At 47.8% G+C, this 24157-nt stretch overlaps 1 protein-coding gene across 2 annotated transcripts in view; it reads left to right on the top strand.

Moving 5' to 3' along the window:
* The first annotated feature begins 7435 nt into the window (after window positions 1-7435).
* The window catches only part of QSOX1 (quiescin sulfhydryl oxidase 1), a 43209-nt gene continuing 26487 nt past the window's right edge, over window positions 7436-24157 (top strand). Inside the window, exons 1-2 of one of the 2 annotated variants that reach the window (XM_016933529.4) lie at window positions 7436-7805; window positions 19142-19242. In XM_016933529.4, the coding sequence (XP_016789018.1) occupies window positions 7538-7805; window positions 19142-19242 (369 nt within the window). In that variant the 5' untranslated portion in view covers window positions 7436-7537. The remainder of the gene's footprint in view (window positions 7806-19141; window positions 19243-24157) is intronic. The other variant, XM_009439248.5, reaches the window with a different exon arrangement.

Below are 24157 nucleotides of genomic sequence, written 5' to 3'. Positions count from 1 at the left end.
AGACCCTGTCTCATAAAAAAAAAGAAAGAAAAGAAAACATACAAAAACATCTTTGTGGCCTTGGAATAAGCAAAGATTTCTTAGGACACAAAAAGTGCAAACCACAATAGAAAAAAAAAAGATAAATAGATTTCATAAAAACAAAAACCTTCTGCTGATCAAGAGATACCATTAAGAAAATGAATAGGCTGGGTGCAGTGGCTCACACCTGTAATCCCAGCACTTTGGGAAGCTGAGGCAAGTGGATCACCTGAGGTCAGGAGTTTGAGACCAGCCTGGCCAACATGGTGAAACCCCGTCTCTACTAAAAATACGAAAATTAGCCAGTCGTGGTGGCGTGTGCCTGTAATCCCAGCTACTTGGGAGGCTGAGGCAGGAGAATCACTTGAACCCAGGAGATGGAGGTTGCAGTGAGTCGAGATTGCACCACTGCACTCCAGCCTGGGCGACAGAACAAGATTCTGTCACAAAAAAATAATAATAAGAAGAAAGAAATTTAATACACAAGCTATTGACTGATAGAAAATGTTTGCAAAACATACATCTGACAAAGGATTTGCATCCAGCATATATATGTATATACGTAAATTTAAGTACATATATACCTATACATACAGAACTCTTACAATTCGGTAATAAGACAACCTAACTTTTTAAAAGGAGCAAAAATTTCAACAGATACTTCACACACACACACACGAATATTTAAGAATAGCCATGAAAAGATGTTTAACTGTTAGTTACCAGGGAAATGCAAATTAAAACCTAAATGAGATGTATTACCCACCTACCAGAATGATTAACACTCAAAAAGACTGACACCACCAAATATTGGCAAGCATGTTGTGCATCCAGAACTCTCCTACATTGTTGGCAGGAATATAAAGTGGCATAATCACTCAAGAAAAGGTCTGATGACTCCTTTTTTTTCTTTTTGACAGGGTGTCCCTGTGCCACCCAGGCTGGAGTGCAGTGTTATGATTTCACCTCACTGCGACCTCTACCTCCCGGAGTTCTAGCGATCCTCCCACCTCAGCCTCCTGAGTAGCTGGAATTACAGGCATGCATCACCATGCCCAGCTAATTTCTTGTATTTTTAGTAGAGATGGGATTTCGCTATGTTGGCCAGGCTGGTCTCGAACTCTTGATCTCAGGTGATTGGCCCACCTCGGCCTCCCAAAGTGCTGGGATTACAGGAGTGAGCTACTGAGCCCAGCCTGATCTACATTTTGATTGCACTGTTGGTTATACAGGTATGCACATTTCTCAAAACACATGGAAATGTGAACTTAAAGTGGGTGAATTTTATTGTCTGTAAATTATACGTTAATAAAGTTGATTTTTAAAAGTAATACATGGGCATGAAAAAAAATTTTTTTTTCTTTGAGACGGAGTCTCGCTGTGTTGCCCATGCTGGAGTGCAGTGGCGCAATCTCGGCTCACAGCAACCTCCGCCTCCTGGGTCCATGCCATTCTCCTGCCTCAGCCTCCTGAGTAGCTGGGACTACAGGTGCCTGCCACCACGCCCGGCTAATTTTTTTTTTTTTTTTTGAATTTTTAGTAGAGACGGGGTTTCACCATGTTAGCCAGGATGGTCTCGATCTCCTGACCTCGTGATCTGCCTGCCTCAGCCTCCCAAAGTGCTGGGATTACAGGCGTGAGCCACCGTGCCCAGCCAAAAAAAATTTTTAATGAAACGGGGTCAGAAAATTAAAATTTTCCGTCTCTACACAACCTCCCCAAAGAGAACACAAAGCGACACCAGTTAAGTTCAATGCCCTAAAAAGTCTCTGTATTCCACCTATTCATTCCGCCCTCCATCGTCGTATTTTTAAAAGAAACATCTAATATTTTAAAAATAGGAAAAATAGAAAACTGCTTTCCAGGCCGGGCACAGTGGCTCATGCCTGTAAGCCCAGCACTTTGGGAGGCTGAGATGGAGATGGGCAGATCACTTGAGGTCAGGAGTTCGAGACCAGCCTGGCCAACATGGCAAAACCTCATCTCTACTAAAAATACAAAAGTTAGCTGGGCATGGTGGTGTACATCTGTAATCCCAGCTACTAATGAAGCTGAGGCATGAGAATTGCTTGAACCCTAGAGGCAGAGGTTGTAGTGAGCCAAGATTGTGCCACTGCACTCCAGCCTAGGCAACTGAGTGACACTCTGTCTCAAAAAAAAAAAAGAAAGAAAAAAAGAAAAAGGAAACTGCTTTTCACCCTTGGACTGGTAAACTCTGTCAGGCGTCTAGACTAGGCTGGGGATTGGATAGGTAATGGGAACCACTAGTAGAGCCAAAGCTGAACATATAACAATCACCATAGCACTCATAGATGGGAACTACACACTTAAAATGACTGCTTGCCCATTTTACAGATGAGGGGACTGAAGCTCAGAGAGTTGCCAAGGACTGAGACCCAAGTATCCTGACTCCAAAGACCAAGTGTTCATCTACCATACCCCAGGATCTACCACGAGAGTTAAACTGGTGGCTTTGGGGAAGGAGGATGAGCCCAACCTAGCTTCAGCTGACTGCCCTCTTTCAACTTGTCCCTGCTCCTCCCACCCTTCTCCCTCCACACACACATTTAATGCAGCTTCTAACATGTACTGATAACATTATTACCTTCTCTTCAGGGAAATTTTGAGAATGCTCTTGTTATTTAAAAAGTTGATAAATTCTGTCCATTTGCAGTCATAGTGTTGTATAGTACCTTATTTAGAGTTGTGAGTATTTATCTGTTATAGAAGAACTGCCGTATACATCCTTAAGTCACGGTAGGAAATATTCCAAATTAGAACATCCACTCCAGAAGCTTAAAGTTTCCCCAAATAAATCTTATAATAGCATCACGTTGCCAAGGTCCCCAGAAATCTTCTCTGTGGAAGGTTAGCACCCTGTATCCCAGCAAATCAACAATGTGGCTTTCCTGTCTCTGACTTTAGGCCTCATTTGATGACTTGCAGGTTCCCAAAAGGCCTCACCCCTGATATTAAGCCAAAGACCACAGACAACAAGGTCTTCTTGAGTCTATAGTCTTGTATCTTCATTCTACTCTAAATAATTAGCTCTGTGTGTGTGTGTGTGTGTGTGTGTGTGTAGTGTGTGTGTGTGCGGGTGTGTGTGCCTATGCCCTTTGAATTGCCATCAGGTGACCTGGGGACCAGGGAAGGTTGACCTGAACATGGGAGTCTGCCCACATATCCCTTTCACAGACGTCCCCTTCTTAATACTTCTATGGCTGTATTGGAAAGCCTGGCAAAAATGGCTCTGCCATTACCTTCCTGCGTGGCCTTTAGCAAGACACTCCGCTTTTCTGGGCCTCAGTTTCCTCTACAGATACAGAATAGGGCAATTAGACTAAGTGTGGATAGGAAAGGATGAGCAGCTGGGAAGGAATCTCTGTTACCCTCTTCCTCCGGCTTGCTTTCTCTAATGATCAGATAGATTTCTAGCCCCCAACTCCTACTCAGGAGACTCACAGAAGGATGTTCAGGGATTTCTGTGTTTTCCATTCTTATTTCTAAGGTCTTGAAGGGCCCAAATTTGGGGACCCTGTACTAGGTACATTATTCTCCATTCTCCACCCTCTACTGTCCTGCCTTTTGTCTCGGAAGCCAACTTCTACAGACTATATAATCAGGGCATGTTCACCCTCTGGCTTTGATTGGGTTTGGCCAGTGGGAGACAATGGCAAGAAGGATTGGAGGATTGGAGGAGAAAAAAGTGGAAGTCATACTCTCCCAGTGCCTCCCTGTGTTTCTGGCAGTGGTGGCATCATGTGGTTGCAACACCAGTTGGGCAGCCCCTCTCCCTCACTTCCTGCTGTCACTGGTTTTCATCACAAAATTCCCTCCCTTTCTCTGCTCTGGTCCAGGAGTGCTAGAAAGGCTTTTTGCTGTTGCCAGTCCCTAGATTAGTTCCCTCTGCCCTGCACACAACCTTGTGAATAGTCCTTCCAGTAAACCATTTTCAGTAGACCCTTGGAACGTGCCTTCTCTTTCCTTTCATATCTAACTGATACACACTCTTGCTATTTTTCTTCCAACTTTCAGAATTAGGGTTCTAACTGTCCCAGCTGTGGAAAGGTTCATCTGGAAGACCTAGAGTTTTGAGGGACAAAGCAAGGGTCTCTTTGCTGTTGCTGGGCACCTGCCTCCAGCTGCATACACCTTCTCTGAGCCTTGGTGCGAATGAGTAAGGGGAAAGTCATCTAATGCTACTGGGTGACATATTTTACCAAACACTCTTCTATTGCTCACTATAATTATGTGAATTGTGTATAAGCTGCGTTCCTCTCATAATTTATTTCATTTTTGGGTGGCAGACTTCCAAATTCCCTCTCTTTTATTCATGCATAACACATGAATGATTCACAAGTGGTAAAGTCAACAGGGCCCCTTCCGCTTCAGTCCCCATCTGTAAAAATGGTTTATCAACCTCATGTTGAGGTTCAGAGTTGGTATAATATCAACCCTCATATTGAGGGTTGGTGTGAGGACTAAATGAGTACCATCTGTAAATCCTTAGAGCAGCAGGTGCAAAGTGCTAGCCCACACCATGAGTATTTGCTCATCTGATTCATCTCGGCCCCCTTTCCTACAACTTATATGTAGGAAGGGGGAAAAGGGGACTTCGGTAGGAATTTCTAAGTGCTCCCTCCAGCTTCCGGGGTTTTCCACAGCACCCCTTCCTCTCTCAACACCCATTTCTGAGTAGATTTCCTTTTCCGCAACCTTTTCATCCCAGGAAGTTCCAGGAAGCGCAAGAAAGGCAATTGCGATTCTTATGTTTTCTGCTCTTAATTCTAAACCAGTGATTGTCAAATAGAGGCCTAGGGAGCCCCACTGACCACAGAAAGTGGGTTTTGCTCTAGGTTATATCTTTGTTATTGCTCTTATCTGTTTAAGTTTCAAGATTCTGTTTGAACAATGGTTTCCAAGACTTTAAAAAGTCAAAAATCCCCCTTCTGATGAGATACAGAAACCCCAGACTTTAAAACTCTCAGTCCTAAACCTCTTTGGCACCATTGCCAAGAAACTTTTCTCTATTCCATTCAAATAGTTTGTATTCTTTGCCATTTCTGATGCTCTGAAACAGATATTCAAACAAGCAAGTCTTTATGTATTTATCTGGAGTGTCTTTCTCAAGCACTCAGCATGTTCAGTAGACATTTGTCTCCTTAATTTCTAGGCCCATGGGAAAGATAACTACAACACTGTTTAACAATAGAGACATTTGAAGGTACAAAACTTTACTGGAACCTGATCCAGCCGCTGCAGTACTTCCAACCCATAGAATCCAGCGTTACTAGAGGACCGTCCATTCTGGTTCCAGAGGCTGCTAGGAGCGAGAAAAGTTGGAGAGCAGAAGCTGTACAGGGACTGAGTCCCGGGGAGGAGTACCCAGCAACTGGAATTGGCTGCGTCATGGGGAGGAGAGTTAGCAAGGTACTAACACTCCAATTGGCTAACACATAATTTCTCTATGCAGCTTAAGACTTCAGGCAGACAGATATGAACACATGAAGGGAGTAAAAACTCCAACCTCTGGACCACTTCCTGGAGTGCTCCTAACCCAGACTCCCACAGGGCTTCCTCCCATACTTCATTTAGGTCTTTGGCTCAAATGTTACCTCTTTAGAACTGCCTCAAGACTGGGGCAAGAGGAGCCCCAATCTAGGGCTCTGAGCACCTGATTCTCTTCCGTCCATGTTCCTTTCCATAGGGCAAGAAAGCCCACGGGCCAACGGGATGTACTCACTCAGAGCTCTTGCCCCTCTCCTTTTTAGAGCATACTGTGAGTTCCTGGGACCCTAGAAAATAGTGCCGCAATAGCAACAGGTCACCAGCTACAGGCTGCCTCAGCCTTTTCCCAAGGTCTATCCTCCTGAGGAGCAAGGGGTGGTCAAGGGGATGCTATTTGTAGGAGGTGTGGACAAAACTCTGATGTGCAGATGTCGTTGTTATAGGTGTGGGCAAAAGGCCATTTGAAGTATGGGACAGAGCTGGGGTGCCAAGAGAAGAAGGAAGGCTGAGGGCCAAGGACATGTTCCCCCTCCAAAGCACTACGTTCGAGGGTGTATCTCAGAAGGGTCCAAGAATCCTAAACTTAAATGTGGCCTTCCAGATTATGATGAAGGTACACATGTCAAGATAAAAAGATAGGAATTTTACATCACCGTTTAATTTGTAGTTTTAAAATATGTAGACATGATATGTGGGCCTCCATTTGTACTACTGACTCAGTTCTTGCAAATATTAAGGGTAGACCTGTCCCTGATCTTCGTGTGTAAAATAGCACCTCCTCTGCCACTCTATTCTTACACCAGTCTATATTTCTTCATAACATCGGTCACCATCTGATCTACATTTACTTATGTATCATCTCTTTACCCCCACTGGAATGTAAGTTCCACGTCCCTAGAGTCTATATTTTGTTTACTGCCTTATCCTTATACCTAAACAAGTGCCTGGCATGACACCACTCAGTAAAACTTGAATAAATGAGTAACAAATCTAGGCTCAAAGCTCTTACAGGTGAAAGGGGCTAACCTGGCAGTCACAAAGGAAAAATATCACTGTGACAACCGTCTGAGGAGCACCTTCTCCCCTTAAAATAACTCACTCAAAACAGTGGAGCTGCAAAGGTGACCAGAGAAAATCCATTAACACCTTAGTGCCCATGACACCAGGTGAGTTGATCGGGCTACTTGCGAGAGGGACATGTGAGTGAGCGTGGAGAGCTCTGAGTAGGCTGAAGAGCTGGATGTGGGGGATCTGGGCTGCTGGGAACCCCGAATGTTGGAATCGCCCTAACAACCTTATGAGGGTGGTCAGATATGGGTCCTGAGGAAACTGATTCCACGGCAACTGCCCGCCAACCCAGCGCACCCCACAGTGAAGAGGGGCTTCTGATCCATGAGTAGGGCCCCTCAAATGATGTTCCCCTTTAGATGGTCATGGTCATCAGCAGGGGTGGGTGCATCGATCCTGTGGGGTCTTGGTGGTCGTAGACCAAGCGCCCCTCTTCTCACATCTAATTCACAACGTCTCATCGCTCTGCGGGAGCCCAGGAACTGCCCTACAACAGCCGAAATCCGGGTCGTCTATTCCAACGGACTCCTCTTCCGTTGGATACGGGGGCCGTGAGAGGCCAAACAACCTCCGCGAGGCTACCCCCGCAGCGACCGCTCGGCGGGCGCTCCATTCCTTTACCGGACTGTACACCTCGCCTCCTGGGGCCTGAGGCGGGAACCCGGGTCGCGCTGCTCTGAGGCCTCGGCGGACCGCGAAAGGATGGCTCGCCGCCCGGCCAGGGCCAGCCCCTGCAACAAGCTCAGCCCCGCCCGCTGCCGCGCCCAGGAGCGGCCGGCGGGGCGGGGTGGCTGGGCCGGCCTCGGGGGCGGGGGCTCGGGGGCGGGGGCTCAGGGGCGGGGCCACGTGGCTCCTCCTTGCGGGCGGAGGCAGGCGGTGCTGCGGCGCCGGGACCCGACTCATCCGGTGCTTGCGTGTGGTGGTGAGCGCAGCGCCGAGGATGGGGAGGTGCAACCGCGGCTCCGGGCCGCCGCCGTCGCTGCTGCAGCTGCTGCTGCTGTGGCTGCTCGCGGTTCCCGGCGCTAACGCGGCCCCGCGCTCGGCGCTCTATTCGCCTTCCGACCCGCTGACGCTGCTGCAGGCGGACACGGTGCGCGGCGCGGTGCTGGGCTCCCGCAGCGCCTGGGCCGTGGAGTTCTTCGCCTCCTGGTGCGGCCACTGCATCGCCTTCGCCCCGACGTGGAAGGCGCTGGCCGAAGACGTCAAAGGTGAGAAACGGGGGCGGCCCGCTCCCCCGTGCGCCGCCGCCCGGACCCCTCCACCTGCCCGGTGGGCAGCCCCCTACTCCGGGAGCGCGTCCCTCTTCCAGTCACCTCCGCCCACCTCTTCCTCTCCGCGCATCCCACGCCCCCCACCTTCATGTTTCTCAGCTCCATTTTTGCCTCCCGCTCCCTTGCCTTTTCCTCTTGGCCCTCATCCCGAGCTTCTTTCCCTCTCCGCGGCCTGGGCCCCCAGACCTGCCCTGCTCTCCCGGTTCGTCCCCAGCCAGGTTACTGCCTCCTTCCCTGCGAGAGGTCTCCTTTGTTCCTTCCTCCGCATGGTCCGCTGACACCTTACCGTTTCCTGGTCCAGCCTTGTGGCAGTCCTCTTCCTCTCGTCCAGGGACCCATGTCATCTTCCTGCCAGGTTCCCTAGCTGCTGTGGGTCAGTGCTGGGGAGAAAAGGGAACGGGCATCCATTTTGCCTCCCTGCCACCTTTCTCCACTCCCTCAACTGGTTGACCAGGTGGTACATAGACTTCCTTTCTCATTTTTGTCTTTGATGTGGGTATGCCCACCTGGCAGTTTTCCTATCTCTGTTCCGGGCCTCTCCTGACCTGCCGCCTCCAGCTCCTTAGCTTCTGGGCCACATCCTTCTCTCTCTTCCCCCGCTCAGACCCTTATATTTTAACATGCACACAGAGGCCTTTGGTGCGTGTTTGGCTCTTGCTCCATGTTCCCAATCCCTGGTTGGGGCACCAAAACTATATTTCCTGAATTCCAAGACACCATCAACTGTGAGACACACTGTTCATTTTATGATAGCCCAAGGGGTAGAAGGATAGGAAAAAACCACTACATGTATAAAGATTTGAAGGTGAACTCTATTACAGAAATGCTAAAATTTTGAAACACTTAAGACTTAGAGTCGAGGAAATATGGTAATAATAGTAATTAATATTTACGGAGCACCTATCATTTCAGGCACCTTACTAAGTACTCGGCATACATTGTCTCATAGTTTCCTTTCCACAATTTAAAGATTCCTGTGGTGTCACACATCCACCTAGCCCAGGTAGTGGGTATTTGGCGGGCAGGAGTGGTATAGTGATAGTGATTTGTTCCTGACTTGCTGCCTCTGAATGGAGTTACTTCCTGACTCTGGTGCTAGGTCGCTAGCACGGCCTCCTACCCTGAAATGGTCATTGAATGAGAACTGTGGGCATCTTTGGAAATAGGCCTCTTTCTAGAGAAAGGGGAACTGGAACCATTGTTCCACTGTTGGTATTTCTTGATAAATTCAACTCTTTGTGGTAGAACAGTGCCTTTGTAGATGTTAGTTTTCAGACTCACCCTCCCTCTTTTCCTGAGCAGCTTGCAGATTGGTTTCTGAAGAGGCGAGATGGAACCATGTGTACGTCTTTTAGCCATATGGTCCTGGAAAATTATTTTTAAATGAAACTTATAAGCTGATTTGACCTCCAGTTTACACTTGCCTACATGCCTCACTGGTCCCATTAGCTGAACGTGCCTTTCTGAGCAGCGCTTCACACCATTTCAACACATTTGGTCAGGGGAGGAGTGATGTCAACACATCTGGTCAGGGGAGGAGGGAGGAAGAACATGGATCATGAACTGGAACACCTAAGAGAAGGTAATCTCAGGGGACATTGTGGGCATGAACATCATAAAAATTCCCAGATCACTTTCCACTTTGAGGTTATAAGAGGTGTTCAGTGGCTGCAGATGGACTTATTCTAGAATTTCTTCCTTCTTGAGAGTGCTGGAGGGAAAGATTAGCTTCCAGCTGACTCACATGTTTGGCCTCTTGCAATGCAGAGTTTTTAGTTTTCCTATGAGTTGCATGTCTAGATACTGACCCATTCTGCTCCTGGATGAGGGTTACCACTTCCAAACAGGATTCCCCAGTGCATCGAGCCTTTCTCTAAAATAAGAAAGCGAAATCAGAATTTAACCTCTGAAAAGGAAATGGAAGGATCAAAGTCTGTGGGGGTGAGCCAGGGTAAATGGGAGGTGGGAGATTTCAGTGGAAACTGGAGGTCTCCTGTGAGCCATTGGTGTGAGTCAGTCCTTGAGCCAGATCGTGTTGGGAGGGCACTGGCAGAATCTGCTGTCAGCCTGCAATGAAGAATGTCCTCCACTCTAACCCAAAGGGGTGTTCCCTGGTGAGGCCCTGCTGAGAAGCTAGGGTTGGTCTCGCTTCATCTCTGTCCCCTGAGGTTTCTTGAGAAAGGTTGGTTGTGGGCCCGCAGAGGGCTGTGCTCATCCCACCCTGGGCTGTGTGAGTACTGCCCATGCTCTCTGCTGAGGACACCTGTATCTTGAGGCAGGAACAGAGACAGAGTGAAGGTCACAGGGAGAGAGAAGAATTTTGCAGCCATATTTGGCTGGCTTCAGGCATTTAATCTGACTGAATAGGGTTCATTTCTTCAGTGACTAGGGCAGTAGATTCTCTAGGCACCTGCTGCCCCGGGGCAGAGCATGTGTTTCTGAGAACCTGGTTTATCCCCTTTCTATTCCAGAGCAGCTCCGGTTGTCTCACTGTATGTTTTGGAAACTGGTTGTATCCAATTTAGACCTTCATTGCTATTCACTGGCTAATCAATCAGCAAATATTTGTTGAGTGATAAGCATTGTTTGCATTGCAGTTGGGGAAATGAGCTACTCATAGAAGGAAAATTGGCAACTGTTACAAAGCTGTGTTTGAAAAAGGCCAAAGGAGTGGTTCAGCCATTTCTTATGGGAACCCAGGGGAGGGGAAAGTCACAGAGGGCTAATCTGATCTCCAAAGGCCTTCATGCCAGTAGTTATTTATTACACGCTTGCCTTATGCCAGCACTTTGCTAAGGGCCTTCACAGGCCATTATTACGACAATCCTTACCCGGGAAAATATCTGTACTATGGATATTGTCTTCCTCTTTTTTTAAAACAGGTAAGTAACTTTCCAGGTTTACACAGATGCTGGAGGAGGTCATTGACTCCAGCTCTTTTTGGCTCTCTGGAGCCTGGGCAGGTAGAGAGGTGGGTGGAGGAGGAAGGATACTCCAGGTGGAAAAACAGCATGTGCCGAGCTATGGAGGTGAGGTTCGTAAGGCGTGTGTTTGAGTGACAGTGAGCAGTGTTGGTTTTGCCCCCCTTCTCTTCCACGGCACAGGCCACATCTGCTATGTGTACCTGTGATTCCCAGCACAGAGCCTGGTGCAGAGTAGGAGCCCACTGCACGTTCATGGTGGCCAGTGGCCTGAGCCTCACAGGATTCCAAATGACAGCGTGAGTGTAGAACCTTCTGCTGGTGCCGTGGATCCTCTTGACTCAGACCGGGGGTGTCAGCCAGGTGTGAGGGGTAGAGAAGGCATTTTGTCCATCCAGTGACGTCACTGCCCAGAAACTGTCAGCAAGGAGGAAGGAAGGCATGAGTTGGTGACCGCATAGTGCTGACTAGCTGGACAGGGCATAAACTAACTCTTTGTGTCAGGAGAGCTCCTGAATACTTCGGTGTAGAGTCCAGAGCTGAGGGTCAGTAGATTCTAGTCATTAGACCACCAGGACTGACTGGCTCTTGGTGATTTGGGTAAATCTGTGCCTCTGTCTTCATGGAAGTCCAGACCCACTTAACACTCGGAGGCTGCATGTTTCTTGTTAAGAGTTGTTTGCCATCCAGCACCTGAACGGTTGTCAGAGCTGGAAGGGGCATTAGAGATCATTCATCCTGGCCCTCGCTGATCCAGGAGGAAGCAGAGGTCCAGAGAGACGTGTGGAGCTCACGGTGCTGCAGCCAGTTAAACTCCAAGCAAGGCTTCCTGCTCCACCCAGTGCCCTCCCTGCACTTGTGAGTGGGGCAGGGGACGCTGCCCTTGACTCCAGACCAAGCCCCCAGTGGGGGCTCAGCAGAATCCCCACAACGCCCCCTACCAGAAGGCATCCCCTCACCCATCAATCCAAGATTTACAGCTGTCCAACTTCTCTTGCCTCGCCACCCTTCCCCTCTCCATTAGTCCATTTATTCTGTGGTTGGTAGAAAAATTACGCTGTTCAGAGCAATAATTGCACCAGGAAAAGGTTTTCTCCCCAGTAGTAGAGCTAGACTGATACTACTGATCATTTTGGTGTTAGGCATTTAAGACACCTGACACTTCAAAAAGCCTCTGTCACCCAGCTCTGCATTGCGTTGACAGTAAAGCTTAAATGCAGCTTTGCTTTAACAATGGAGCACTCACATAAGGACCTTCTCTATTCCATCTCCTGTTACTTGTCAAAAGACAAAATTACACCACATTCAAAAATCTTAACTGGCTTCTATTTGTGATTCTGGAATTGGACAACACCACATTCTGTCTTACAGAATGAGTATTCTGATGAGCTGAGCAGAGGAGTTTGGCTTTATAGACAGAAAAAGGCTGAAGAAAGTAGAAACAGATCAAAAATCTGATTGGTTATTTCGGTCCCTTTTAAAGGTTAAAGCAGAGGAGACTTCTGTATGTTGGCTGAAACTGGCTTGTTTGAAGATTTGACTGTTAACTCAGTCTCTCCTGATCTTGGAAGGTCAGATCGACAGCTTAGTTTTGGCTTGGTGGCGTGGAACTTCAGCTTGAGGGACTCCATCTTGGTTTGGTCTCTTGGGCCTTGTGCAGGAGCTCAGTCCCAACCAATGGCCTCCTAGAAATATTATTTAACGATTCACCCATTTTGGTCAGGTTCTCACCTAGGTGAGAGTGTTACTAAAACAGGGCATCAGCACTACTCTCAGTAATCATCGTTCTGGGTTTTCGGTCTTAACACATCATTTATAGGTTAAGGTGTCGTCATTATCATGCGTTTCTTGGAGTTTTATCATTCCAGCTGGAGAGAGACCATTTAGCATTCAGCAGAGGGCTGCATATAGACATTTAAGACTCTTTGAGAGGATACAGTCTAACAGGGAAACTACTATAATGACTCTCCCCAGGATAATACTAAGAGTTTACAATATGACGCTTAGCCAGGGACCCATGAACCAAACCAACTAAAATTGAAGAGATCAAAGAATGAGCCAGATGAGGAATTTACCCTTTTTAAGCAAGTACTATTTGTTCATTTTTTTGCAACTGAGTCTCAATACACTATGTGTCTATCCATGTGCAACAGAAAGTGTCAGCAATTGCACAGATTCCCTGTTCGCTAGTAGGTAGCAGTTCTATTATCTAGTATCCCATGACTGGGTTAAATTAAAGCAGGAGGTGAGAACACATGGGTCTAAAAGTCTGACTCTATGAAAGGCACCACTAGTACAGTTTGAACAACAGTTGTGTTAGGGATGTTGCTGAAGTTACCCACTGGGCGGACTAAAGGATCCCTTTGGTCATGTAAAGATCTGGGTTTAGCGTGACAAATCCAACAGTTTGTGAAGTTACCCACAGAAGCCACTGATTGTGAAATTCTGACTACAGCGTTATCCTGCCAGACAAAAAAAGGAGACGTAATCAAGGATAAAGTGGAAGTCTTATTCCAATGAAACTCTTGTTCAGAAGTTTTGGGAAAGCATGAAGTTGTCAACTTCTTGTCCTGGTTTGCAGTTTGATTGTCTCTGGTTATGGCATTGGGCATTTTGGTGAGCTCTTTGTGTAGCGTACACATCAGGCATGACACTTGTCCCTTGAAATCTATATCAAGTTGTTCAGCTTCTGCTTATAGGGCTTTAGGCACAGAACAGTTCCTGTTCTTAGTTGGAGAATTGTAGCTAGTTTTTGGAAGAAACTGGAAGAATTCAGAATTCAATCCATCTTATAGGTAGATGATAAAAACTTAAAAATGATCAACAAGGCTACAATCTAATAACAGATGTACTATAGTTTTTCTTTAGGAACATATTTTTTCTCTCTATAGTCACCCCCATTTCTACCAAAGATAATCAGGGTAAGCGGGAGGCAGAGGTCACAGTGAGCCAAGATTGCACCACTGCACTCCAGCCTGGATGACAGAGCAAGACTCCATCTAAAATAAAATAAAATAATAAAATAAATAAAATAAAATAAAATAAAATTCAGACTAATTTGCTTGCAGAATATGTTTAGTCTCATCAGACTTGGCCTAATTATTTACATAAGTGTGGCAAGAATAGTGATTGACCACATAGGCTCTTCTTAAGTTTGCTTTGCTAGAACTTATCGATAAGGAATCTCAGATTGGACTTTTAACAACTTCTCAAGGCTAGGAAGTCAACCCAAGCCCAACTTCAGATTTCACCTGCAGTACCTATAGATTCATCATAGGTATATTCTCAAGTATGGCATCACACTCAAAACCTTGGTAATATGACCAGTGTTTCCTATTGTATCCTGTTGTAAAGAGAGCAGATACTTATTGAACTTATGCAAATAACAGTATTGCCATAAAAATAGGAATATTCACAAATAGTTTCTGAATTCCAGAGAGGTCTTGCAGGGGGAAAATGTTTCCATTTTTGTTCACAAGAGTATACTTACCAAATTGCTGTAAACTATAGATAGCTTAAAAGAAAATAAGTTTTCTTAAATCTGGACAACAAAACATTAAAAAGAACCAGCAACGTTTCAAATTTAAAAACCAGAAAAACCCATAATTCTTCATTAGCTCATTTAGTCTCATGTAATTAATTCTTGTTGTGCTTGATCTTGGTTATCAGTTTTGCAGACCCATCAGTTTTTTTCATTAGAGTTCTGGAAATTCTTTCCCAGTCCAATCATATTATCTCGAAGTTATCAGAAATGGTACTTATCAGAGACTTTGCCGTGGATCTCCTTGAAGATGAAGCACTTTAGGATTACAGTTGCTTAGAAAAAAGCTTTTAGAAAAACATCAGAATAAAGCAATTAACTGTAGACAATAAGACTTAAAATGGTTGTGGTTAAAGATCTGATGAGAGTTCATAGTAATAATGACACAATTGACAAGGAAATTTGGTTATTGCTGTGCATACAACATTTTAACCTAATAACCAAAATTAAGGCTGATAATGTATCATATTTCTAGGAATATCATATAATTTTGGGGATACACCTTAATAGCAAGTATAAACATACATCAATAAATATAACTCAAAGAAGATTAAACATCATTTCTTGTTTGACAATGCTTCCCGTATAATTAATACATCAAATGAGCCTAACTAGTTTAGTATCTCTCCTTTGCAGAATCTTTGAGATGTTCAGGGCCCCCTGAAATGTTCCAAAGTTACTTCAAGTTCAGAAAGCCTTAATTTAGAATTTGATTTTGGGAAATTTGTACAAAATGTCAAAGGTTTAAAATTAAAACACTTAATCAGGCTGGGCATGGTGGCTCATGACGGTAATCCCAACACTTTGGGAGGCCGAGGCAGGAGGATACCTTGAGCCTAGGGGTTTGAGACCAGTCTGGGCAACATAGGAAGACCCCATTTCTATATTAAAAATTTAAAAAATTAGCCAGGTGTGGTGGTGTGCACCTGTGGTACCAGCTACTTAAGCAGCTGAGGTGGGAGAATTACTTGAGCCCAGGAGATTGAGGACAAGTGAGCCACGATCGATCGCACCACTGCACTCCAGCCTGGATGACATAGTGAGACCTTATCTCAAAACAAAAACAAAAAAGCAAAACAAAAAAATCACTTGATCAAAATAGGATCACAGGTCACTGTTAAGTCACAGTCATTCATCTAACCAGAATGATAATTAAAAGACTTCAAAAGGAAAATATAGAATGTTACATTGTTGCGGAAAAAACAGCTCTTTTATAGAGAGGACTCCATTTTCTTAAGTAATCAAGGACCTAATAAAGACAACATGAAGCACAGGGAATCATCTTGATGAAACAAAGGATCTTTCTTTAGGAAAATTACCTAAAAGGTACAGAAAAACCTTTCACTGTTTCCTTTTAAGAACAGATCAATACTTCAAGAAAACCTTGTTTTAACAGAGAGGACCAAATTCTGATTTTTCATCAGTGTACTTTTGATATTAAGGCTCATCAAAAAAAAAAAAAAACACAAAAACTATAAGTTAGCCCATTTGACCACACTTGAAGTTCTTTTCTCTTCACAACTTCCTTGTATCCATTGGTTTGTCCTGTACTGTTCCTCTTTCTCATTGTGAAATAACCAGTCACTCTACTTTAGAACAAAATGACTCTCTTTTTCCCTTAATTAAAATACATCCTTACATTTTATGACTTCCTTTATAAACCGTGCCATACAGAATTATGTCCCTTATTATTTTTAGTTTTAGTTGCTTATATTAATTAGTTTTTACTCCTTAGTAATCTTAATTTCTAGTGAAAACTAGCAAGCATTGTGGACTGTCTTCTATTAACATTCACCATTTCATAATTTCTAGAAACATGTTTCCTCAGCTTTTCATGCTTATTACAGACCCAATTATATTCTCTATGCCATACAAAAACAAGATGCCAAAGCATATATACTTTAAACTTATGTTCAGCAATTAATGTTTCAGTATTTTAATTTACTTAGAAATGATATTTTATGAATATCTATGACTTAATTTAACGTAAAATAACCGTAAGAGGAGGCTGGATATGTGGACAGGGGCCAAATGAAGAACTGCCTTCTGGTTGTAGATTTTCTTCTAAAGTCAGAGCCCCCAGAGAATGTTGAATAGAGATTGACATAATCAGATCCACAGAAAGAAAAGATCATTTGGTGGCTAGAGAGGCCAGTGAGGGGTGGAGCACATTAGAACCTCACCAGGAGAGAAATAATATGTTGATGTTTCTCTGGAAGCCCTGCCATGAGAACCTGTACTAGCTCATGGGACACGGAGGGTAGGTTGGAGGTGAGGTCAGTAAAAAACCAGATCACGGGTTCATGCCAACCTAGGACAGGCATGAAGAGATGGAGGTTTGGGTGAGGGAAGAGACTTCAGAGGAGAGTGGACAGGATGTGGAGGCAGGTGGGGATCAGCAATCCCCGGTAGGGGCAGAGGGATTGCATCCTGGGCCTGGCATGCAACAGGCCCTGACCATACCTGCCTTTGTGCAGGCTGCCTTGCAGGTGAGGTTTAAAGCCAAAGGATGCACCCCAGCTTGCCATAGGCTCAAGTTGGATAGGCTCAACTTGGATAGGCTCAAGTTGCTATCCTTGTGTGCTAAGGGAGTCAAGAAGGCTCCCCAAAAAGTGTGTGGTGGGGGGGTGTTGAGGAGGTTGGGGAAATGGCATCATAGGATGTAGCTCACCTCACTCTGCTAAATACTTTTGAAGTCTGACTCTGGTAAATACCTCCATCTACTTCCTCTTCCCAACCCCCCACCCACCTCCCTCCTTCGAGGAGTCCAGAAGCTACAATGCCAAAAGCAGACTACCAGCAAGAAAGGTGGGGGAAAGAAGGGGGTGGTGTGGCCACAGGCCTTCCTCCCAGCTCCCAGAGCCCCCTCCCTTGTATCAGTCCCAAGAGGGGCCAGCTTAGTTGCCTTCTTTCCAGGGATGCGTCAGGGTGTGCCAGGCTCTTCCTGCATCTCTCTCATGGAGGTGAGGGTAACACTCCTTCCCTAGGCGTAAAGTGTTCTTAGGAGCTCTGATACCTTCTGAAATTGTGTTCTTCTGAGACATCGTAAGGAGTAAGTTCTAGGGTGGAGTATTAGGGTGCTTTTGCATTGCTAAAAGTAAGTACCTGAGGCTAGGTAATTTATAAAGAAAAAAGGTTTAATTGGCTCAGGGTTCTGGAGGCTGTACACAGCATCTGCTTAACTTCTGGGGAGGCCTCAGGGAGCTTTTACTCATGACAGAAGGCAAAGCAGGAGAGGAAGCAGGAGGGGGTTGGGAAGTGCCACCCTATTTTAAGCAATCAGATCTTATGAGAACTCAGAGTGAGAACTCACTCGTTACCAAGGGGACAGTGCCGAGCTGTTCATGAGGGATCTGCCCCCAAGATCTAATACCTTTCACTACCTAATCTAATACCTTTCACCTCATCTAACATTGGAGATCACATTTCAACATGAGATTTGGAGGGGACAAGATCCAGACCATATCAGGTGGGGTCAGAGGTCCTGCTAAAACTGTGACCATCAGGGATGTTATTCAGATATTAGTGTTCTGTACTTAATGGGTGCTGGGTGGGCTGCCTGTGTAAATTCCACTCCCTGCCCCTGGGGCATGAGCTTCAAATGGGAATTGTGCCTGCCACCAGGCAGGCCTCCTCCTCCTCTCATCTGCCTCAGAGACGCATGTGGGTCCAGCTGCCATGGACGACATCCTGAGCTGTCCAGGCAGACACTCCCAGTCTGGTCTCTTCTTGCTCCCTTCTATTCTGGCTCCCATGCCTCCCAAAAACCCTCCTCTCCAGGCAGCCTGGTTTCTGCCAGTCCTCTCCTCCTCCACCTTGCTCAGGCAGTTCCCTGCCCACTGGACCGACGGTCTAGGTTCAACTCTGTTTCCACCTTTCCTGCTGAGCCCATGCCTTGGTCTGCAGGGCCGACCTCTCCAAACTTGAGAGTTCTGTGCCACATGATTTGGCCCCTGTCACTGCCCTCTCACGGCTTGTGTGTCTTCCTCTGTGCGCACCTTGGCTTCCAGCTGGAGCAGCCTCCATGTGGGTGGAACTTTGGTGGATGCTCACGGGGCACCTGACCTGGAACCTGAGCTCAGGAGAGCTGCCTGGTATATGAGCTTGTTTCTTCTCAGATCCTGGGCTGTGGCCCAGAATGGTGCCATTATTCTCTCTGCCAATGTTTCAGCGGCCAGCAGCCTTGTGGCCCGGGGCCTGATGCAGGGGCCAGACTCTGGCCTCAAGGCTTCTTTCCCCGCAGTTCCTGGATTCCAGATGCTCCTGTTTCTGTCTGGGGACCCAGTTCCTGATACCCTTTACCCCAGTCACTCAAGCTCTGCCCACTACCAGTATCTCTGGCCCCAGGAAACTTCCCTAAGGGTCCCCTGGGGAATTCCAGATCCCCTAAGGCATGTTCTCCACCCTCTGGAACTGATCCCATTTAGAGCCCCAGGGACAAAGGCAATACCAGGGCTTTTCCTGGGGGGTGGGGGGCTGGGGGGATGGCGAGAAGCAGGGCAGACTCCTTCAACATCTCTCAGCCCCCATCCCTGGCCCCGATTAGTAATGGGGAAACAGATACCATTATGAGGCAGTATGACTTATGCTAATCATCCAAAACACAGGTTCCCTTTTGTGAGACGCTAGAAATGCAGACCAACTGGAATATCTCAGAGGTCCTTTTCCAAGGAAGGTGTGACCTTTGTCATGAGAGCTTTGGGATCAGGTGCTTTGGGGTTGGCAGGGGTGAGGCATTGCATTAGGGGAGATGGGTGGGCAGAGGGGGTACCAGCCCCTCTTATTTACCCCTGGGTTTTTTGTCCTTTCAGCCTGGAGGCCGGCCCTGTATCTCGCCGCCCTGGACTGTGCTGAGGAGACCAACAGTGCAGTCTGCAGAGACTTCAACATCCCTGGCTTCCCGACTGTGAGGGTGTGTGACTGACAGGAGGGGAAGGCAGGCTGGGCCTGCTTTGTTTCCCTTTATAAGGGAAAGGGACCACGTGGGATGTGTCGGGATGGGCAGATTTCAGCTGCTCTGATTTGAGCTGGGAGGTGATCATCACTTGGGCTGGTGAGAGCTCCCACCTCCCAAGGTCCTCTTCAATTGCTCTCCCTCTTGACCTCCAAGCCTTAAGAGGTCTGATCTAACTCTATAAAACCAGGATTCAGGCTCTGACCCACCTGTGGGCAGGGTCAGACTCTAGAAGCCTAGTGGTCCCCCACAAAGGGACCCCAGACACTCTGGCAAGCCTCAGCCTCCTCAGGCAAAAATGCCTTGAACCACAGGTGGCTAAGAAGGGACCTGTCAGGGTAGCCTCACCCCACTGTCAGAATGTCAGTGCCTCAGGCAGCAGAGATCCCCGGCACGGGAGTTATCACACCCAAGGCATGAGGGCTTTGTCACCCCCGCTCTGGTGGAAAGTGGCACGAGATCTCTGATGATGCCTTACCTGCCAGCCTGCCCAGTGCAGGGCATCAACAGCTTAATTAACGTCTGAACAGCTTCCAAGGCTCTCAAATAGGAGGCCCTGGATAGCCCAGGGCAGCAAGGCTGCTGCAGTTATGGTGAGGGCCCTCCCCTGGGCTCAGGCCTGGCTCCAATCCAATTAGTTTTCTTCCAGATTAGAGAAGCCAAATTCAAATCTCTGTCTCTGTAGCACCAGCTATAAATAATATGTACCCTCCCACCAGAATGGCATCTAGAAAAGCAGTTTCTTCTGTAGCCATTAAGGATTATTAGGAAATGCCTTTGAAAGCTGAAATGCCAAGCATTGTCCCTGGAACAAGATACCTCTGAGCTGGGGGTAGGGGCGGCCAAGTTTCAAGCAGAACTGTGAGCCAGAACTCAGCTTAATTACCCCAGCAACATCCATCCGGGAAGTAAGGCCGTGTCTCCACCAGGAACATCCAACTCTAACTCCATGTGACCTTTCTGTTCCTCGATCCCAGTGCAACCCCCACTGGATTCAGGGTTTCCACACCTAATAGAAGTCCCTTCCTAAACTGTTACCACATAGGGTCAGGGCCCCCCAGGCCCCAGGTTTAGCTGAGACCAGGTTGGTCTCCTGATAGCGAACCAACAGCTACTGCCACGTCATTGAAAAGTGGCAGCAGAGAGACTGCATGTCAATCATCCCTTTGAAATGAAAGGCCTTCCTGGCAGGGACATGGTGCTATCCTTGGCCGTAAGGTGTGTAATTGAGAATATTCAAACAGGGCACTCTGTTCCTTTGGCTGAACCAGGGTGAGTGGCCCTGAGTGGGAAGCTGTGGGCAAGTTAGTGTGGCACAAGGAACCATCATTCACAGGCTGATATTTTTCTCCCAGTGAGCATGAGCCACGGGTGCAGCCACTGCCCAGCCCCCAGGGGAGGGGTTGACACTGGTACGGCAGCCAGGGCAAGACAACCGATTGGAGTTCTGTAGGGCCTGACACCTGAGCTTTCTGACTCTGCCTGGGAGAGGCTGGGCACAGCAGGGATGAAGGAGGCGGCCTAGGCCCAGGAGGTCAGAGGCTCCTCAGCGCCACCCCATGTCACGCAGCCTGGATGCCTCAGGTGAGTCACCATCTCCTGAACTGCCTGGCTGGCTGTGGGAGGGGCACTGGGAGGGCCCTCGCTGGGCTCCTCAGCCCTCCCCTGCCTCCAGACGGGCAGCACCTGGCAGAGCCAGTCTGGTAGTCATCTGTCCACAGACCAACATGGTGGCCTCCCCCGGCAAAGCCTTTCCTGCCTCTCCTGAGGAACCTGTGGCTCAGTTTTGGCCAGGGGGAGGCACCCAGTGCCCAGTCCATAGGCCAAGTGGCTTGAGCTGGCAGGTCTCTGCTCTGAGGTCCTATGCAGCAGCTCTCAAATAGTTTCTTACTGTGACCAACTGTAAGCAATACACATTTTTACACTGTGATCCCAAAGTTGGTATGTATCTATTATCATTAAACCAAAAGTTTCATAAAATAAGATTCTTACTAAGTGCAGTTAAACTGTGATATTTTCTGTTCTATTTTTTTTTTAAATACGGCTGTGATTAAATACATTGATTTGACAGCTCATTACAAGGTTGTTTCTAGTGTTTGGAAAACACTACTCAAACAGATTCCAATATCCAGAGATTTGGGGCCATGAAGAACCTGTGTGCCCTTGGCAGAGGCTGACCTGGAGACTGCTGGTGGGCCAGAGACATAGCCCTGTTGCCCTGCCTGCTGCCCTCTGGGGGCTGGAGCCTGTCCTTGCACTCTGTCCATGAAGAGCTGAAAAGCGAGGGCCCATGCGAAGCAGGGGGAGGAGAGAGTGCTTTTGGTATGATGGGGACAGGCCCACACACAAGTCTGGCCTCCCCGAGTGGCATGTGTGACTGTCCTTTTCTTCTGCCTCCAGCCCCTTGTCACTATGAGCAAACAGTGAGCTTCTACCAGCCCAGCCTGTTTAGCAAACACCTGGGCCCTGAAGGGCGGGCCAGCTGTGTCAGGTCCCCATCAGGTTGGAGCCAGAGCCCAGCTGGAAGGAAACAAAGGTGTGGGAGAGGGAGGGGCTGGTTGGCTGCAGGTTCTGGCTGGAGCTTGGCAACCTAGAGGCTGGAACTTCCGGGTCAAGGGGCTTCTCCGTGGGCCTCAGGAGTGCCCTTCAGTGGGAATAGAATGGGACTTTTTATGGCCGAAGGCCTGGCCAGAGCAAGGGGTACACAGCACAGCAGCATAGGGGTGGGGAAGGGCAGGTCTTCTCTCTTCGAGGCTCTGAGGAGATCAGTGATGTGGTTTCAAATCCAGGCCTCTCTGCTTACTGTATGTGGCTTGGAAAGTCACTTATCAGTGCCCCAGCCGTGGGCCCCAGTTTCCTTGTCTGTAAACATGGGATGATAACATCCACCTAAGAGGACCGTTGCCAAGTGTGAAGTGAGGTCTCCCATATGCAAGTGCCACCATGCTAGTGTGATTTGGACTTCAGTAAAAGTTAGTTTGCTTCCTTCCCGTTGTCCCATCTCTCTCCTGGGCCACCCATGGGGCTGCTGGTAGCTGGTGTGTGGCTGCTGCTGGACTGTGTGGCAGTCCATCCATCTGTCAGCAGCCACTGCGGGCCTACTTGCTGGGTGCCCAGCACCGCACTCACCACTGCAGGTGTGGCCAGGAGCGTGAGATCCCCAGAGCCCATGGCCAGTGAGAGGCGGCCAGGGATAGGTACCCAGGGAATGCCACAGGAGTTTGCTGGGCTCACGGAGCTCTTTCACTGGTCAGAGAGGAGTTTGTGTAGGAGGGGACTTCTACTTGGTGTTGAAGGACAGATGGGGTTTGGCTGGGAGAGAGGAGGAATGTGGGCGGGCCTTATAGGCAGGCGAGAAGGTGAGAGCCAAGGCCCTCTGTGGGCAGGGCGAGGTGGCATGTTGAGGAGACTCGTCCAGCTGGGCAGAGGCTCATGTTGAGGGATGAGGCAGAGCTGGGGGAGGAGGGAGCCCAGAAATGGCAGGTCCTTGAATGCAGGTTTGGAAGCAGGGACGCCCTGTGAGGGTACAGAGTCTGGGCTGTTACCTTCTGTGGCTTTTGCTAGAAGGTGAGATGTCAGGGAGGAAGACAGGACTCCAGGATATCTCCTGTCTCTCTCTGGAAAAAGGAGGTGGGCCCCTTTCTCAGCAGTCAGCTGCTGTTTTTGGGGTCTTCTCCATGTTGGAAGTGGTTAAGGTAATGGATCCTCATGGGCTTACCATAAAAATACCTGGAGGCTGGACCATTTTCCTTAAAACGTTAGAAAAGCTGGAATTGAATGCCATCGGTGTCACCCCTGGGAAGTGTGCTTTCTCTTGAGCTCTTTTGGCCCCAAGAAAGCAGTCACTCCATAGTTTTGTGAAGACCAGCCTGGTGTTGCCTGGTTTTCTGCCATTAGGGAGCAGCTAGAGGTCTTCCAGTAGCTCCTGTGTAAAGTGATGAAAGAAAAGGGCTGGGTGCTGACTGCTCCTGGAGAAAAGCAACACACTCCCAAAGTCTTAATTGCCTGCTTCCAGGGAGCTGTGGTGGTTTCCCTTGGGCAGGGCACACGCCCCAGTGGTTGACTTAATAAGGATACATTTTAATCAGAGGACAAAAATGTGCCCTGACTTGATTTCCACATGGGCTTCCAGCATGGTCAAAGGGCAGAGATTCTCTGTTCAGCTGAACAGATGTCTATTGAGAGATGCCAGACACTGTGGAGCTTGCAGAGATAAATAAAATGTTGTCCTGCTTCCTGGTCAAAGGTGGGTGCATGGGTGAGTGGTGGATTCAGGTTGAAGTTCATTGCAGCTGGAGTGGCGGGAATGGAGGGCAATGTGAGGTGAGTTTGGGTTTGGAGCCTGGAAGGCCTTGAATGCAGTGAGTCTGGACATTATTCATTGACAGTGGGGAGTCATGGAAGAGATTTGAGGAGGAGCAAAATGTTCAGACCAGAACTGTGCCTTAGAAAACTAACCTTAGTAGCAGTGAGGAAGATAGCTGGAGTATGAAAAGATTGAGCATACTAAAACTTCTGAGAGCATGAAAGGTGGGGACTGATGCAGTGACCCAAAAATACGTCATCATCTGTCGGGCCTGGTCTAGACAAGGCAGGTGGAGAAGGAGAGGACTTTTGAAGAGGTAACACGGAGGTCAAATTCATAGGACTTGTCAGCTAACTGGATGACGGGTTTTTGAAGAGGGGGATGGTGTGGGTGGCAGGGAGGGGGACCAGTTGCTGGGTGAGGTAAACACAGGTAGCAAAGCAGGTTGGAAGAGGGGTGATTCAGTCTTGGGGATGGTGGGGGAGGGGCTGTATCCAGACACCTGAGTGGAGGCCACCAGGAAGAACCAGGAGTCTAGGACAGGTGAGGTCTGAGATGCAGAGGGTT

The sequence above is a fragment of the Pan troglodytes genome, chromosome 1 (genome assembly GCF_028858775.2).
Source record: "Pan troglodytes isolate AG18354 chromosome 1, NHGRI_mPanTro3-v2.0_pri, whole genome shotgun sequence".
NCBI classification, from domain to species: Eukaryota; Metazoa; Chordata; class Mammalia; order Primates; family Hominidae; genus Pan; species Pan troglodytes.
Note: the sequence above shows the minus strand (reverse complement) of the source record. Positions and strands in the feature narration are given on the sequence as shown.